The following is a 15,925-nucleotide window of genomic DNA, read 5'->3' as shown; positions in this document are numbered from 1 at the left end:
ATTGCTTGATGATGCCATCCAAGATTCAGCCGCACATACTCCACGTATATGTTCTGTTCATGAGAGAGAGCACGCGCGATTCTAACTCAAATTGAAAAAAAAAACAACACATCATTTGACTCGGCTAAGTGAAAGAAAAAGTCGAATGAAAAACATCTGACTTTTAATTTGAAATTAATTTGTTAGACTGGTTTTTAACAAACTAATACATATGCCCGCGCATCGTGCGGGCTACCTTCCTAGTTAGTTAACTAATAACTAGATTCATTCGGAGGTTGTCGACGAGGATCAGTTTTAGCAAATCCAGCTGTGTAGCGAATACACTGGGACCCCATATATTCCTCGGAATGGTAGTGAACTAGTGATGCTCATGTGGTGCTCAGAGGTAGTTGTACAAAACAATTATATATCAGTGCGTCACCTTTAATCCCTTTAGTTTGTTTGTATTACGTGGCTAGCAAAAGCAGTTGTATACCTAGTACATCCTTGCATAGAAATAGAGTAAACTATTAAAAAGGTTGATCATGATGCACTTTTGGCATGGTAGCACATTTGGCTAATGAAATGCAAAGCACATGCAATATAATAGTAACATACTACTCCCTCCTTCCCTAAATATTTGACGCCGTTAACTTTTTTAAACATGTTTGACCATTCGTCTTATTCAAAAACTTTTGTGAAATGTGTAAAACTATATGTATAAATAAAAGTATATTTAACAATAAATCAAATGATAGAAAAAGAATTAACAATTACTTAAATTTTTTGAATAAGATGAACCGTCAAACATTTTTTAAAAAGTCAACGGCGTCAAACATTTTGGGATGGAGGTAGTATATACTAATGAAATGGCCAGATCTTATAAATCCTGGGTGGGTACAAGCATTGTTAAACCCACCAAGGCACCAATGTATATCTTGTTTGCTGTTGTTCTAGCAGTTGTAGATTCCAAATTTGATAGAGATATATATCAGTCAGGTATACGCGCGTATAGTCCATCAGTGGCAACAGTAACGCCGTCGATTTCAACCAGCGCCTGGTACGTCTGGTTGTTGTGCTGCTTGTAATTCATCTAGTTTATTTATGTTAAACTTTCTTCCTACTTAACTCGGCCAAATATACGGTGGAATTTAAACTCAATCTAACTTAAATCTCATATAAACCACACAAATGAAACCCCACATGTAGTGTAGATAAGATGACTATCAATGGTCGTGTAGAAAATCTTATTCAAATTGGTGATGTTTCGTCAGACTAAAAATAACAATTTGTTAACCAGAAAATAGTCTTGTCGATTTATTACAAAATTAAAATTGTCATTTTTTTTCTCACCAATGAAATTGAATTTGGATAAAACTTTTTACACTGCTATTGAACGTCATCTTATCTATATGTGGGATTTTTTTTTCCACGTAGTTTTAGATAACCTTTCTGTCGTGGCTTATTCGAGTTTTCATGGTTTCCATCGTGTATTTTAATTTCCCACTCAACTAACACATGCATTATAATTAGCAGGGGCAATGCCTGGATGGATCATTACCATCCTGCTCATCGTACAGTCTTTTTGGTCGATCCGGGGATTGGTAATCCTCAGCTACATTGCTCATCTCGCCCATGTCTTGCTCGCCGGACTCCGCCGCCATCAACCGACCGGCGTGCGGATGTTCATCCTGTGGGTAGCGAACCAGTTTGCCCGTTGGGCTCCGGTCACTGTGCTGGGCATGCTGTCTGTTGGCAGCACGGCACAGAAAGAGCAGCAGGTGACGCTCTGGGTGGCGTTCATGCTGCTGCACGCCGGCATGCCTGACAACTTCACCGCCTACTCCTTGGAGGACACCGTTCTCTCGAGGCGGCAGCAGGCTGGCGTGTGGTATCAGCTGCTTGGATCGGCGTCACCAGTCCCTTTCCTGGTGAAGAACGTCTCCTTCATCATCAGCAATGGCGGCGACGCCATGCTCGGGGTCTCCTCGGTCGTCTTGTTGATGGCCATCGGCAAGTATTGGGAGGGGGCATACCAAGCGCTGATGCAGGGCAACCTGAAGAACATGCAAAGCTCGAGAAAGAAGATGAAGATGAAGAACAACAGTACAAAATCAGTACGAAACAGCCTCCAGATCGCTAGGCGTGGAGGCAGGGAGCCGAATGATGAGCAAATCCTTCTGGCTGCTCATGACATGCTAGACATCACCAAGGACGCCTTCATCGATTTCCTGGACCAGAATAATGCGGACGAACAAGAAGCTCTCTCAGATACATGGGATGAGAAGCTGTACACGGTGGTCAACATGGAGCTCTCCCTCATGTATGACCTCATCTACACCAAGGCGGCCGTGGTGCACTCATGGAAAGGCTACGTCCTCCGTTTCGCCTCTCCGATCGCCGCGACGGCGGCATTCGTGCTGTTTTGGCTCCACAGCAAGGAAGGTCAGGCGACGGCCGACGTCGTGATCACCTATGTCCTGCTGGCCGGCATGGTCATCCTGGACATCAAATGGCTTCTCCGAGCGGTGGCATCGACATGGTTCTACTCGTTCCTGGATAAGAGGCCACGATCGTGGCTTCATCATGCTCTTCTGTGCTCAGGGAAATGGCGACTGATCCGTCGCCTCATCGTGTCTGATCTGAATCTGTTTCGGATCCTTGACAATAACAAGAAGCCAACTAGGTACAGGATATGGTCACAAACCATTGGGCAGTACAACTTGTTGCACGAGTGCACTCGCCACGAGAGCGAGGCAAGGACCAAGAACTGGAAGAGCGACATGTTCAAGCGGTTAGCACCGGAGGAGAACTGGATGGAGTACGAATACCAGCGCATGAGAGGCAATCATATTGATTCAAGAGATTTCAGGGACGAGTTGTTCAACTCTATTTGGACGGTCATGAAGATGCCCTTCCCACAACGACGACCAGTGAAGGTGATGGCGGCGGTGGATGCTGCGGGACCCCAACCGGCGGCGGCACCGGTACAATATACGCATGCTCATCAGGAACCGGACATTGCCCTGAAATTCACTCCTGATTTACAAGAGACCATCCTTATATTGCACATCGCCACTGACATCGTTCTCTTGTCAGCGCAATTAGAAATTGAAGCATCGTCGGCAGAGTGGACCACACAACAGCAGCTGAAGGCGATCAAGGCGTTGTCGGATTACATGATGTTCCTGGTCGCGGTGCGACCCAGCATGTTACCAGGCCTCGTCCTCAGCAGCCGGTATGACGCTGTCAGCGATGCTCTTGCCGGAATATGGAAGGAGAAAGGAGGTAGTGATCCTTCCTCAGGTACTAGCTCCTCCACGACGAGAGAGAAACGTCTTGCCAAGATCCTGATTGCCATGGACAGGGAGGAGGGGCAATTCGTCAAAAAAGACGAGTCGAAGCCAGAAAAGGGTTTTCTGAGCGTTCTTTACGACACGAGTAATGTTCTGTCGGAGGGAGCTTTACTAGCCAAGTTTCTGCTAGGGAGAATTCCTTCTATTCATGATCGTGCCCAAAAACTAAAGGAAAAATTTGACCGGCAGTTTCCGTTTTTGATGGAACTAGTTGGTAAAGATCGTTCATCAATCGCAGTGAGGATGGATGCTATGGTCAGGGAGTGGGCGCGTCAGCTGATCAACTTATCCATCCGATGTACAAGGGATTCCCATGCCAAGCAGCTTGCCCGTGGTGGTGACTTCACTACCGTTGTGTGGATCCTTGCTGAACACGCTCGCATACTTCGAGTCAAAAAGCCAACGACAGAAAAGAAATCAGCAAGCAACGACACAAGCATTCCTGTCTACTCAGAGATATCTACTGCGTCTCATACTGCTGTGCTTGATCTCCTTCAATTTAGTTAGCTCGTTTTTCATATCTCCTGTGCGTACCTGAGTGGTCCACTTGTAGTTAACTAATCTAAAGGGTTTCTCCATTATTCACTAGACTAATTAATTTAACTGTGTATCCGCTTAATAGTACTTTGATTTCAAGGATTCTCAGTCTACTACGTGAAAAGTCCACCACATAACCTTAAATCTATAAACGAAAAAACAAAAAAAATTCCTACAATCTTAGATGAAATTACTATTCAAACAAAGATGTTAGGAAATTTTTAACAAAAATTATTAATTGACTTAAATTCTTCCTGTCATTATTAACATGAATGCAATCAACAATTGCAAATGACGAGAATCCATAACTAAAGTTTTTCTTTTACACTTTGCTAAGTATACATCCATTCCAAACCAAAATATAGTTACATTTAACTATGAATAATCTATTTTGGGACGAATAGAGTAGTATCTGTAGCATTTGTAGCTAAAACCTAGCTAGGTGGTTTTTATTATTAAATCAGCATGCATGTCATTTTTTAGGTGGAGACGTTAGTTCTTTCTTTCAGGAAACAAAACCCAATGGTTGTGTGCCTGACGATGATGAGGCCATGGACAGGGACAACACCGTTTGCCCCGAGGTGGCCGAGGAGGACCTCTCGCGAGGGTATACTCCAAGCCCGGATCTGCCCCGTTCCCCTTCGGCTGTGGCCACCTCTGCTTCCTCTCTCCTTCGTTGCCAGGATCTTGATGGGGCAAAAACCCTTGCCGTTATTGCTTGGCGAGCGGCAGCTAGCGTTAGGCCGAAGGGGCCAGCTGTTGCCACCTCCAACTCGCACATGAAGCCGGCCGGCCAAGATCTCTATCAAGGGTGGTGTGAAGCTAGCGAGTCTTCTTCGCCTAGCATCCCTACTTTGCCAGCTCCATATTCCATGGTGGATGTTTACGTGCTGCTTCTCCAAGATCTGCAGCAGTGGTGCCCGCTTCGGACGCACACCGTTCGGCGGACAATAGCGAATCTGAGGCTGCCGCCACTGCACGGGAAAGAAGGGCGGAGAAGACATTCAACTGCCCGGAAGTTGGGCTGATTATGTCCCAGTTTTGCCAATGGCACAGGAAAATGCCAGCAATCGACACGTCGGCTTCCAAGAACACTCTTGCTGCTCCACGATTCATCCCCGTGGATTTTGCGACTCGAACAGAACTCATCCCTTTCATCGGGGGAGTTACTCAACTTGTTTGCCCCCCACCAACCTCTACCCATTCACTGATTTCGACAGGTTCGATGAGGGCTGCTTAGCCGTGAACGGCCTACTCGTTGGGGTGAGTTCACCCCACCTTTTTTCTTTTTGTGGAAATTCTCTTGAGCACTTCGCTGGCAACGTTTCTCAATTCCCCCCTTTTTTTTCTTTTTTTTTACTTTTCACACTACTAAAAAAAACCCTCATAGGAATCAGCCTTATAGGTGCCGGTTCCTTTAAAACCGATACCTATAGCCTTTTCCCACCTCGGCGCGCTGAAAAAATAAGAACCGGCACCTTTAAGATGCTATAGGCGCCAGTTCATTACTAAAAACCAGTACCAATATTATAGGTTCTAGTTTTTCTAAAAGAACCGACATCTATAATATATTATAGGTGTCGGTTCTTTTAGAAAAACCGGCACCTATACAAAACGAGCTGAGCCGACGAGCCGAGCGCCGTATCTGGCCCCCTTATCTTCTCCAACCCACGTCGCATGACTCGCATCCTTATCTACTCGACTACTCCCATGATCTCTCGCTCCCGCAACTCTCTCCCTTCCCTTTGTCGTGTCTCTCGCCCTCGCCTCTCTCTAGTGGCGGCTGCCCGGCGGAGGCGGCAATGGCAATGACGGCGGCTGCCGCGCCCTCCTCTCCGCCAGATCCAGCGGGAGGGAGGCAGCGGTCTCCCGAGGCCAGCGGCTGCCCGACGGAGGCGGCAGTGGCGACGACGGCTGCGTCGTCCCCTCCCATGGGCGGTGGGGCTCCCTTTTGCCAGATCCGTCCACGATGTCCTGACGTTTGAGTCCTCCACCACCGCCATCCCGGTGACGCTCAAGGGGAAGGAGGAGACGACCCTAGGGCTCCGTCGCCACCGCATCATCTTCAACACCGCTATGGTTCGAGGGTGTTCTTTTTATCTCGTTCATGTCTCTTGTTTAATTTCTTTCAAGTTCTCTTGAAGGCCTTGAAGGCCGAAAGCAAGAGGCTCAAGACTCAAAACGAGTCTCTCGTGGAATATTATAACCACTCCGAGTCGAAGACCAAAGCCCTCCAGCTCGAACTTGATGAGGTGAAGGCCATGGCTTCGCACGCCTGGGACGAGGCTGTTTCTTTGGCCAGAAAATTGCCCAGGTTACGGACTCCGCCAAACAAGCAAGCTATGTGCAGGGTTCGATCTATCGGAACAAAATTTCCGAAATTATTTTGCGAAAATTTCATACGAAATTTTTAAACAAATTTTGAATTCAAACATCAAAATTGGGGAAAATTGACGTACACCACAATGGAGTAGCAGCATCAGCAAGAGAATGAATAGAAATGAAGCGAGGATGCGAGGTCCCCTGCAACTTGGACCGCAGCTGTTGCCGATACAATGCGCCGGAGAGCACATCCACTGGCTGTTCAAGCCAACGGGCGGTGGAGCGCCGCTGCTGTACACCTGATGATTCAGCAGCGCCGCACCTTGATCGGAAACGAGCATCCGCACCTGCACGTCGATTCGACTTCGCCGTCACCGGAGACCGTCACACCACTGAGGACTTTGGGGACTGTTGTGCAGCCGCACCACCGCTTCACCCACTCAGCGCCGAGGATTCGGGAGAGATACTGTGCCGCCGCGGCGCCTCGTTAGGGAAGTTAGAGCGTCGTTGGAAGAGATGGGGATCGGAGAGAAGCCAAAAAAAAAAAGATTTGATGAGGGATTTTGACCGGGTGACCGAAATATTTGACCGAAATCCATAGTGTATCGGTACCCAGCGAAAGAACTGAAATTTCGATCCGAAATTTTAAACCCTAGCTATGTGCTCTGTTTGGCTTTGTCTGACCTGGGGTGAACGCCGACGGCGCTTCTGGCAAAGACGGGCCAACTTCCAAGAACACTCTCGCTGCTCTGCGATTCATCCTCTCGGGTTTTGAGACTAAAGCAGAACTCCCCTTCATCTTCATCAATCATCAGCTTCGGATGCGACATTGTCATCTTCCTCATCTTCTGCATCCGACTCCGCGGGCGAAGACCCAGTGGTTCTAGTTGACCTTCGCACGTTCGCCCGGCCGGTTGAGGCGCCTTTGTCCATCGCCCTTTTCCTCTTCTTCGAGGGCCCACGCCATTATCAATGACGACGGTCTTCACGGGTGTAGGATCGAACATAAGAAACCAAGCCTACCAGAGAGGGGGTGAATGGTAGGGAAAACTAAAAACCCAAAAACTTTTAGCGGAAATAAAAGTTACCCTCAAATCGATGGAAATCTCGACGTAGTCCTGTCGCCGCCGCCGGTCGAACCGCTCGCACGCCGCTGGTCGGACCGCCTCCCTGCCGCCTGAACCCGAAGAAACACAAATCGAAGAACTCTTAAAGTAGATGACAACTTTATTGCTTCTCTCTTTGTTTACAAAGTGCAACAACAGCACTCCTTACAAAAATCTCGACTAAACTCGAAACCCTAACTAAACTATATATCAACTCAATTGCTCTCAAAGCGATACCGGGAAGCCTCACGCTCCCCCTCTATTTATACATGAGGTAGGTAGCCTAAAGCCACAAACTAAACTCATACTAAGAGTCCTAAACACCTTAGAAAACCCTCTAGTACAAGAAAGAAACTTTACATAACCAATCGTACCAAATTTGGACTCCTTCCAAATTCGACTCCACATCCCATACGCACACAATACCTCCATTGTATGCCATATGGAATCTCCGTCAACCACGTGCATCAACTCTAGCCTTAGTATCCCGCATGATATCTGACCATCATGGACATCGTCTTACCACCAAGCCGACTCCCGATCCATCACCGCAAATACTCTCCCGAGACATCGAGTCACCTACACATGAAACAAACAAAGAAACCATATTCCGAGACCAAGCTATCACCAACTTGACTCATTGTTAGCAAACAACAGTATTACATACGTATAGTATCCATCTAGAAGCCATAACCATGAAACAATCACGGATATCCAAATAATCAACCCGAAACCGAAACCGACACAGAGTCGGCCGGTCAGACCGCGGGCCGGCCTGTCTGACCGCTACACATGAGCCGATCTGACCGGCTACCACCGCCCGGTCTGACCGGTCCCGACAAAACAGTAAACCCTGTTCATCACCTGAAAATTAATTATCTACAAAACCACTTCGACGATAATCTCCAAATATCAAAACCAATAATCACAAATGCCAATTGTTCATCACAGAATAAGAATCAAAACACACATTGATCTTACAATCTCCCCCTTGATGAAGACATTGGCAAACCCATTAAAAATGTTTTGATGTTTGGAAAAATAAAAACAAAAGTGGTAAAAAGCACACTTCGTACAAACGTATACATCGTGCTCAAAAATCCAGAAGAAGACTTCTCTCCCTTTTTAAAAGAAAGAAATTCCCAATTGAACCAAAAACATGCTCTTCTCAAAAACTCTTCTCTTCTCCCAAAACTCATCTCTTCTCCCCAAAACTTATCTCTTCTCCCCCTTTTGACAATTATTTCATCGAGCATAGGAATTATGTTCATTAATGTGCAAGAGCTTCGCATACATATAGCATATCATGTCATGTGTTGCAATAAAAAGAAGATAAACCCATCTATAACATAACAAGCATGCATTAAAGTATAACTATGAACCAAATAGCTTGAATCAACAATCAAAATTCATGATATCATACGATTTATAATGCAACATCTTAACAAGCAAATAGGTTGAAGAATAAACATTAAATACATATACCTATTACATTTATCACTCTTTCTCAAATTAGCCTTCTACACAAAACAACCAAGAGAATTTGACTTTTTCTTTTTCTTGAGCCTTTTTCTCATATTTTTCTCTTTTATTCCGGGTACGTCCCTGTCGTCAAGACTGTTTCCAAGGATTTGGCACCCATTATTTTGCTCACATCGAATACGTCCTTGTCGTCAAGACTGTTTCTAAGGATTCGGTATTCATTTTTTTTCATATTTTTATTCTCTTTTCACAATGAGCAATTAAAGCTATTTGAGGAATAACAAGTCAATAAAGCATATATATATAGAGCATTTATAAATCAAACAATATGCTAGCATCAACGTTGCATATCTATCTATCTATACCTATACTAATCGGGCACTTTCTACGAGCTCCCACATTAATCAGAGAGTTTTGACCGTTGGTCAAATAAGTGATTTAATCTAAACCATAGATTTTTCACGTGATCTGCCTTTATTAGTTTTAGTTATGTGGGCTTGGATTAACACCTGCATCTAAAAACTGTTTTGTGGGCCGGGTTCTATTAAAATCCACGTAACTATACAAGCCCATTTACTGATTTTGGGCAGATAAGCTGAGACCTTATCTTCAACGAAGCAGAAGAAGCATTGGTCGACCATATCTTCAGCGCGCCGCATCCAACTCTCCTCTCCGTCCGCAGGATAGTCGCGACCGGCCAACGCTACTGGCGAGCGCGAGTTGGAGATCATCGGTTCTCGCGGCGACGACTTCTATCAACGAACGAACCATCTCCGACTGGAACTCTGGTGCTTCTCTTCCCTAGTCTAAATCATTTTCTCATATTTAACAATACCGATCTAGACTACGATTTGAACTCCAGATAGGGTGCTTCTTTTCGTTAATCAAAATTGATTTATGATGTGCAACGATATCGATCAGTACAAGACTCAGTTACGCCATTGTTAATAATCCTATAAATTTCAGGGATCAATATGTTTGTTGCACAGTTCATCTGTTTTCCCAACTATCGCATATTTGTCGTTTCGTTGGCAAAAACAAGCAAACTTACATCCGTCTCCACCGCATCTGTAATACACAAAGGTATTTCGTCGAAACTGGGATTCGATTTGTGATTTTGATTTTAATTAAAGAATTATTTGCTGATCTTTTGCCTGTTGAATGGACTGTTTGCTATTCTGACGAACATATTCTACTGCTATGTTGTTGATCGTCATTTAGACAATTGAATCGAGTTATCTAATTATACTAGAAGATAAAATTTACTGGTAATTTTCTAAATAGCGTGATAATAGACAAAAGACAATTTCACTGTTGCTATTGAGCTATATTAATAAACTACTAGGTTAAAATCCTAATAAATAAAGCAGTACAGTTCTAACTTTTGAGGTTGTGTTTAAATGGTAGAAGAAGCAGATAAAATATATTTGGATTATGATCCTTATATCACCTTTTTCCTAATAAGTAGTTTAATTAATAGATGGTCCCATTGACAGATATCATATAGTAGCCTAATTCAGAGTTTTTTTTTATCAAAACCAAAAAATATTCATATTTTTTATGTTCATTCGCTTAAATAGTTGTCGCCATATTAACTTTTGCTGATTACAGACTTAGTTACTACAAGGTGCCATTTTGACATATAAATTGGTAGCCTGATTCAAAATTATTTTTCCTTTTATCAAAACTGAAGGATAACTACAATGGCATGTGATATGCTTCAAGCTGTTAACAATGAAAACATGGTGCCATTTTGACATATAAATTGGTAGCCTGATTCAAAATTATTTTTCCTTTTATCAAAACTGAAGGATAACTACAATGGCATGTGATATGCTTCAAGCTGTTAACAATGAAAAGGAAACATGGAAAGTCAAAGTCAGGTTAATTAGACTTTGGGATGCCATAAATCCCAACAGCAACGTGCTTATTAGCCTCGACATGATACTGATTGATGAAGAGGTTAGCATAACCGTTCTTCTCACAAATGATGTTGATATTTACATTTGCCTTCTCACTTATCCTCTTACTATAAAGTTATCCCCCACTAACTCCTTAAGCTTAACATGTAAAGATGCCACATCATCATCCACTAATCCACTATTTAACAAGATTCCACATCATCATCCACTAACAATCATCACATTTAAACATCATGCAAAAATGCTATATCTTTATATTTTTATAATTTAAGAGCTTTCAAATACAAACATGTTAAATTATCATCCAACATAATTCACATAATGTTTCAATGTATATCTTTATTATGTTTTAGGATATCCTAAATACTTATATAGTTCATCCTCACTTAGTTAGCGCTTAAATGATTACTCTATGGTCCAAATTATCTTTCTCCTTTTTTCCTCTAATTAAGTCATATCACATCAATTAGCCTTCAAATGATTAATCTATGGTACAAACTATCTCCCTACTTTTCTTTTTCCATAAAATCATACCACCTTACTTTTTACGTTTGAATCACCATTCTACATACTATTTAAATTTAAATTATCATAAACTATATTAATTTACTTAATCTGATGTTATCTAGCTATCTTATACGTTATTTTTTATTGTTATCATACTAAATGCCCACAGCAATGCGCGGGGTTTCACCTAGTTTGCTTAATTCAAGTGTAGAATTTAAGTGTCATGCATCATCTCCCTTAAAAGCAAAATCTAAATCTCATCAAAAGACTAGAATACATACAAGCTATGCTAGAGACAAATAAACCTTCAAAGAAAATACCATATGTATAGAACAAAGCTCTCTTTTATCAATTTTTTCATTGTCATATTTTTGCTTGATAAAACCATGAGGTACAAACTCCCCCTCAAATCATGCCAAAAGGAATTCATAAAAAGTACTAACTCCCCCTCGAAATAACCTCCAATTCTCCCCGAACAAAAATCAAGAAGAAATCAAAGATTTTGAAAAAGACATCCAATTGCTAACAATATCACCAAGGTTCTCATGAATTGACATGTATCCACTTGTATTAACGAAAACTACTATCTCAAACACTAGCATATGAAAAAGATAATAAACAAGAGAGTAGACCAAAATTATGTCAATCCAAAAGTAAAGTGATGTTACCTTGCTATACAATCGTCATCTCAACGTTAAACGCACATGAGGAGTATGCCGCCAAAATACCTACGAACGAGAAGATGTCGAGGCCTCTGTGTTGGGGTTAAAAATAAGAAATTTTGGAATCCAACACTGAGTCACACGACCAGTAGAACCAGTAGGTACATATGCACTATCAAAATCAGAATCAGACTTACCAGAAAACTTACCTTTTTGCTTCACAAAAGTCCGACTTGAATTTCACGCAAAATTGCCCCGAGAACGGTCTGACCGCCACTGTGCCTGCGGTCTGACCGGGCCTGGCAACCGGTCTGACCGCTAGTTCAACTGCGGTCTGACCGACTGGTTAGTGTCGGTCTAACCGTGCTCCTCGAATTAAAACCCGATTTTTACCACGTCGTTTTGCAAAAGCAATTTCTCTTTCCTTTTTCTGTTTATGGGCAAGTCTAAAACAAAAACCAACCAAATGTCCATCTTTTCCACAAAAAGAACAAGTGTACTTTTCACGACAAGTTTGTGAAGTAGATGGTTTTGAAATTGATGGTTTTTCAACAAAAGAAGGTTTTGCATTCACAACATTTGATTTTGAAGAAGATGCGTTCAAAGAAGACATGATGCCAGCAGATTTAAACACAGTGTTCTTAGGCTCAGATTCAATCAAAATTTCACCTCTCCTAGCAACACCCAAAACAGTAGGAGGATGTCTAGCATGATAAGCATAAGAATCAAAACCTAAACCACGATTGTGTGTGCTAACCTTAGATTGATCAAGAATCATGTTGAGGTTCTTTTTACCATCAGAAAATCTTTGCAAATAACTTTTCAAATAAGAAACCTCCTTAGTAAGAATAGCACAATTTTTGCAAGCATCCAAAAGACCTTTTTGTTTTCTACAAGTTGAGCAAGAAAACACCTCATCTTGTTTAACAATTTCTTCCATGTGTTTAACACGCCCTAAAGCATCTTTCAACTTCATCTCATTCAAAACACACTTTGAACAATCTTGAGAAATCAAAACACCATTGTTTTGTTTTGCCTTATTTGCACATGAAGCATTGACCAAAGAACTTGCACAAAAAACAACTTTGTATTTTTCTTCAACACATTCTTTGTCAAAATCAACTCATCAACAACACGAGCATGTAAAGCAAATCCAAGAACAAAAGAAGATTCCAACTTTTTAGATTTTTCAATCTCAAATTCCAATTTTTTGCAATTAACAGAATTGACATCTCGCAAAGCATTAATTTCAGAAAATAAAACTTCACAAGATTGACAATTATCATCATCAGGAATTCAAGATTTTAATCTATCAATTTCAGCAATTAAAATCTCAATAGTGTGATCCTTCTCATCAAGCGCAATAGAACATGTTTGAAGTTTCTTAGCAATTTTGTAAGCAGCATATTCTAATTGATCATAACTAAGCTTTTCTTCATTCTCACCATCAGATTCATCAACATCAGAACATGCATTATGAGCAATAAAAGCTAGACCAACAACTTGCTTACCTTTGCTCTCATCTTCACCTTCCGATTCATCAAAAGCTGCTATGATTTCTTGGATTAACCACTGCATGCAATGTTTCTTCTTCTCCTTTGTGTTCTTCTTCTTGTTCACGTCATCCACTTTGACTTTACAATCATCTTCCGTCTTGCCTCTCCCAAGCTTAGGACAATGCGAGCGAAGATGATCAAGTGCACCACACTTAAAACAACGATTCGGTTCTCCTCTTTTCCTGTTCCTAACATTTTTCATAGCTCGAGAAAATTTGTTAGATAGCAAAACCAAGTCCTCCTCCTCGAACTGTTCGAGTTGATCATCGGACATGGCATTAAATAAAGCAAGAAAAGAAGACTTCGATGAAGAAGCACCAACATCAAAAGAAGAAATCAAAGCACTAGACTTAGAATCAACTTTATGAGAAAGAATATTCATCTCATGAGTTTTTAGTTTTGTGTAAAGCGAATCCAAAGTCAAAGTAGATATGTTAACAAACTCCTGAATAGATGTAACTTTCATCTCCCAAATAGACATGTCAAGACCATTCAAAAAGTGGCGAGAAATCTCAGATTGTGGATAATTAGCATCATACGAAGAATCATCAGATCTAAGATCACTCAAAATTTTATTAAACCTAGAAAGATAGTCATCCAAAGCTTCTCCAGGTTTCATCTCAAATTTAATGTACTCCTTTTTCAAAAGATCACGGCGAAGTTCTTTAATGTTATTTGTACCTTGATGAAAATTATTCAAAGCAATCCAAATCTCATGAGCAGTTTGAAGATGAGCAACACGATCATAATCCGAACGAGAAATCCCACTCAAAAGAATATTGCGAGCTTTGCAATTTAGTTCAAACTCAGTTTTTGCAGCAGGAGTATTAATAACTTCAGGAATCACATAAGGAAGAGAAACTTTTCTCCAAATATCATAATTCTCAGCCATAATGTAAGATTGCATCCTACTACACCAATGAGAAAAATCCATTCCATCGAAAACATGAGGCTTAGTTGTAAACTTATTAGAAGTAGCCATGGCAAAAACTCAAGATCGGTAAAGATCCAAAAGAGCAAACGTGGCTCTGATACCACTTGTAGGATCGAACACAAGAAACCAAGCCTACCAGAGAGGGGGTGAATGGTAGGGAAAACCAAAAACCCAAAAACTTTTAGCGGAAATAAAAGTTACCCTCAAATCGATGGAAATCTCGACGTAGTCCTATCGCCGCCGTAGGTCGAACCGCTCGCACGCCGTTGGTCGGACCGCCTCCCTGCCGCCTGAACCCGAAGAAACACAAATCGAAGAAGTCTTAAAGTAGATGACAACTTTATTGCTTCTCTCTGTGTTTACAAAGTGCAACAACAGCACTCCTTACAAAAATCTCGACTAAACTCGAAACCCTAACTAAACTATATATCAACTCAATTGCTCTCAAAGCGATACCGGGAAGCCTCACGCTCCCCTCTATTTATACATGAGGTAGGTAGCCTAAAGCCACGAACCAAACTCATACTAAGAGTCCTAAACACCTTAGAAAACCCTCTAGTACAAGAAAGAAACTTTACATAACCAATCGTACCAAATTTGGACTCCTTCCAAATTCGACTCCGCATCCCATACGTACACAATACCTCCATTGTATGCCATATGGAATCTCCGTCAACCACGTGCATCAACTCTAGTCTTAGTATCCCGCATGATATCTGACCACCATGGACATCGTCTTACCACCAAGCCGACTCCCGGTCCATCACCACAAATACTGTCCCGAGACATCGAGTCACCTACACATGAAACAAACAAAGAAACCATATTCCGAGACCAAGCTATCACCAACTTGACTCATTGTTAGCAAACAACAGTATTACAAACGTATAGTATCCATCTAGAAGCCATAACCATGAAACAATTACGGATATCCAAAGAAATAACCCGAAACCGAAACCGACACAGAGTCGGCCGGTCTGACCGCTACACATGAGCCGGTCTGACCGGCTACCACCGCCCGGTCTGACCGGTCCCGACAAAACAGTAAACCCTGTTCATCACCTGAAAATTAATTATCTACAAAACCACTTCGACGATAATCTCCAAATATCAAAACCAATAATCACAAATGCCAATTGTTCATCACAGAATAAGAATCAAAACACACATTGATCTTACAACGGGGTTCGCCGCCCCCCCTCCCGAGAGGAATTTATACACCCTCACTCTCGTGCAGGTTGGTCGTCAAACCAATAGCGGTCGGCCACGTGGCGCGAGCGCAGAAGCAACAGTAACTTATGGATGCGGCACATGGGTACGGCGTCAATTTTTTTTCCACAAATTTTATTAGTGCATCCATGCCCTTGACCTGTGAAATTAATTTTCCAAATTCGAGAGGGAAGCTAGTATATATAGAGATGTCTGTGTTTTGTCGTTTTCTGCGCAAGAGCTCAAAAGGGAAAAAAAAAGTGCATCCTCTTTTATTAATTGTACAGACCACACAACATAAAGGAAGACATAAAGTCATAAAGGAGATACAATAAAAACTGGCCATACATGCA

General features: G+C 42.0%; 1 protein-coding gene across 1 annotated transcript; it reads left to right on the top strand.

The window, feature by feature from the left end:
* The first annotated feature begins 1,520 nt into the window (after positions 1-1,520).
* Positions 1,521-3,842, top strand: LOC127770177 (uncharacterized). The gene has a single exon (XM_052295842.1). The coding sequence runs from the start codon at positions 1,521-1,523 to the stop codon at positions 3,840-3,842; it is 2,322 nt and encodes a 773-aa protein (XP_052151802.1).
* Positions 3,843-15,925: the final 12,083 nt, after the last annotated feature.

The sequence above is a fragment of the Oryza glaberrima genome, chromosome 4, assembly GCF_000147395.1.
Source record: "Oryza glaberrima chromosome 4, OglaRS2, whole genome shotgun sequence".
NCBI lineage: Eukaryota > Viridiplantae > Streptophyta > Magnoliopsida > Poales > Poaceae > Oryza > Oryza glaberrima.
Note: the sequence above shows the minus strand (reverse complement) of the source record. Positions and strands in the feature narration are given on the sequence as shown.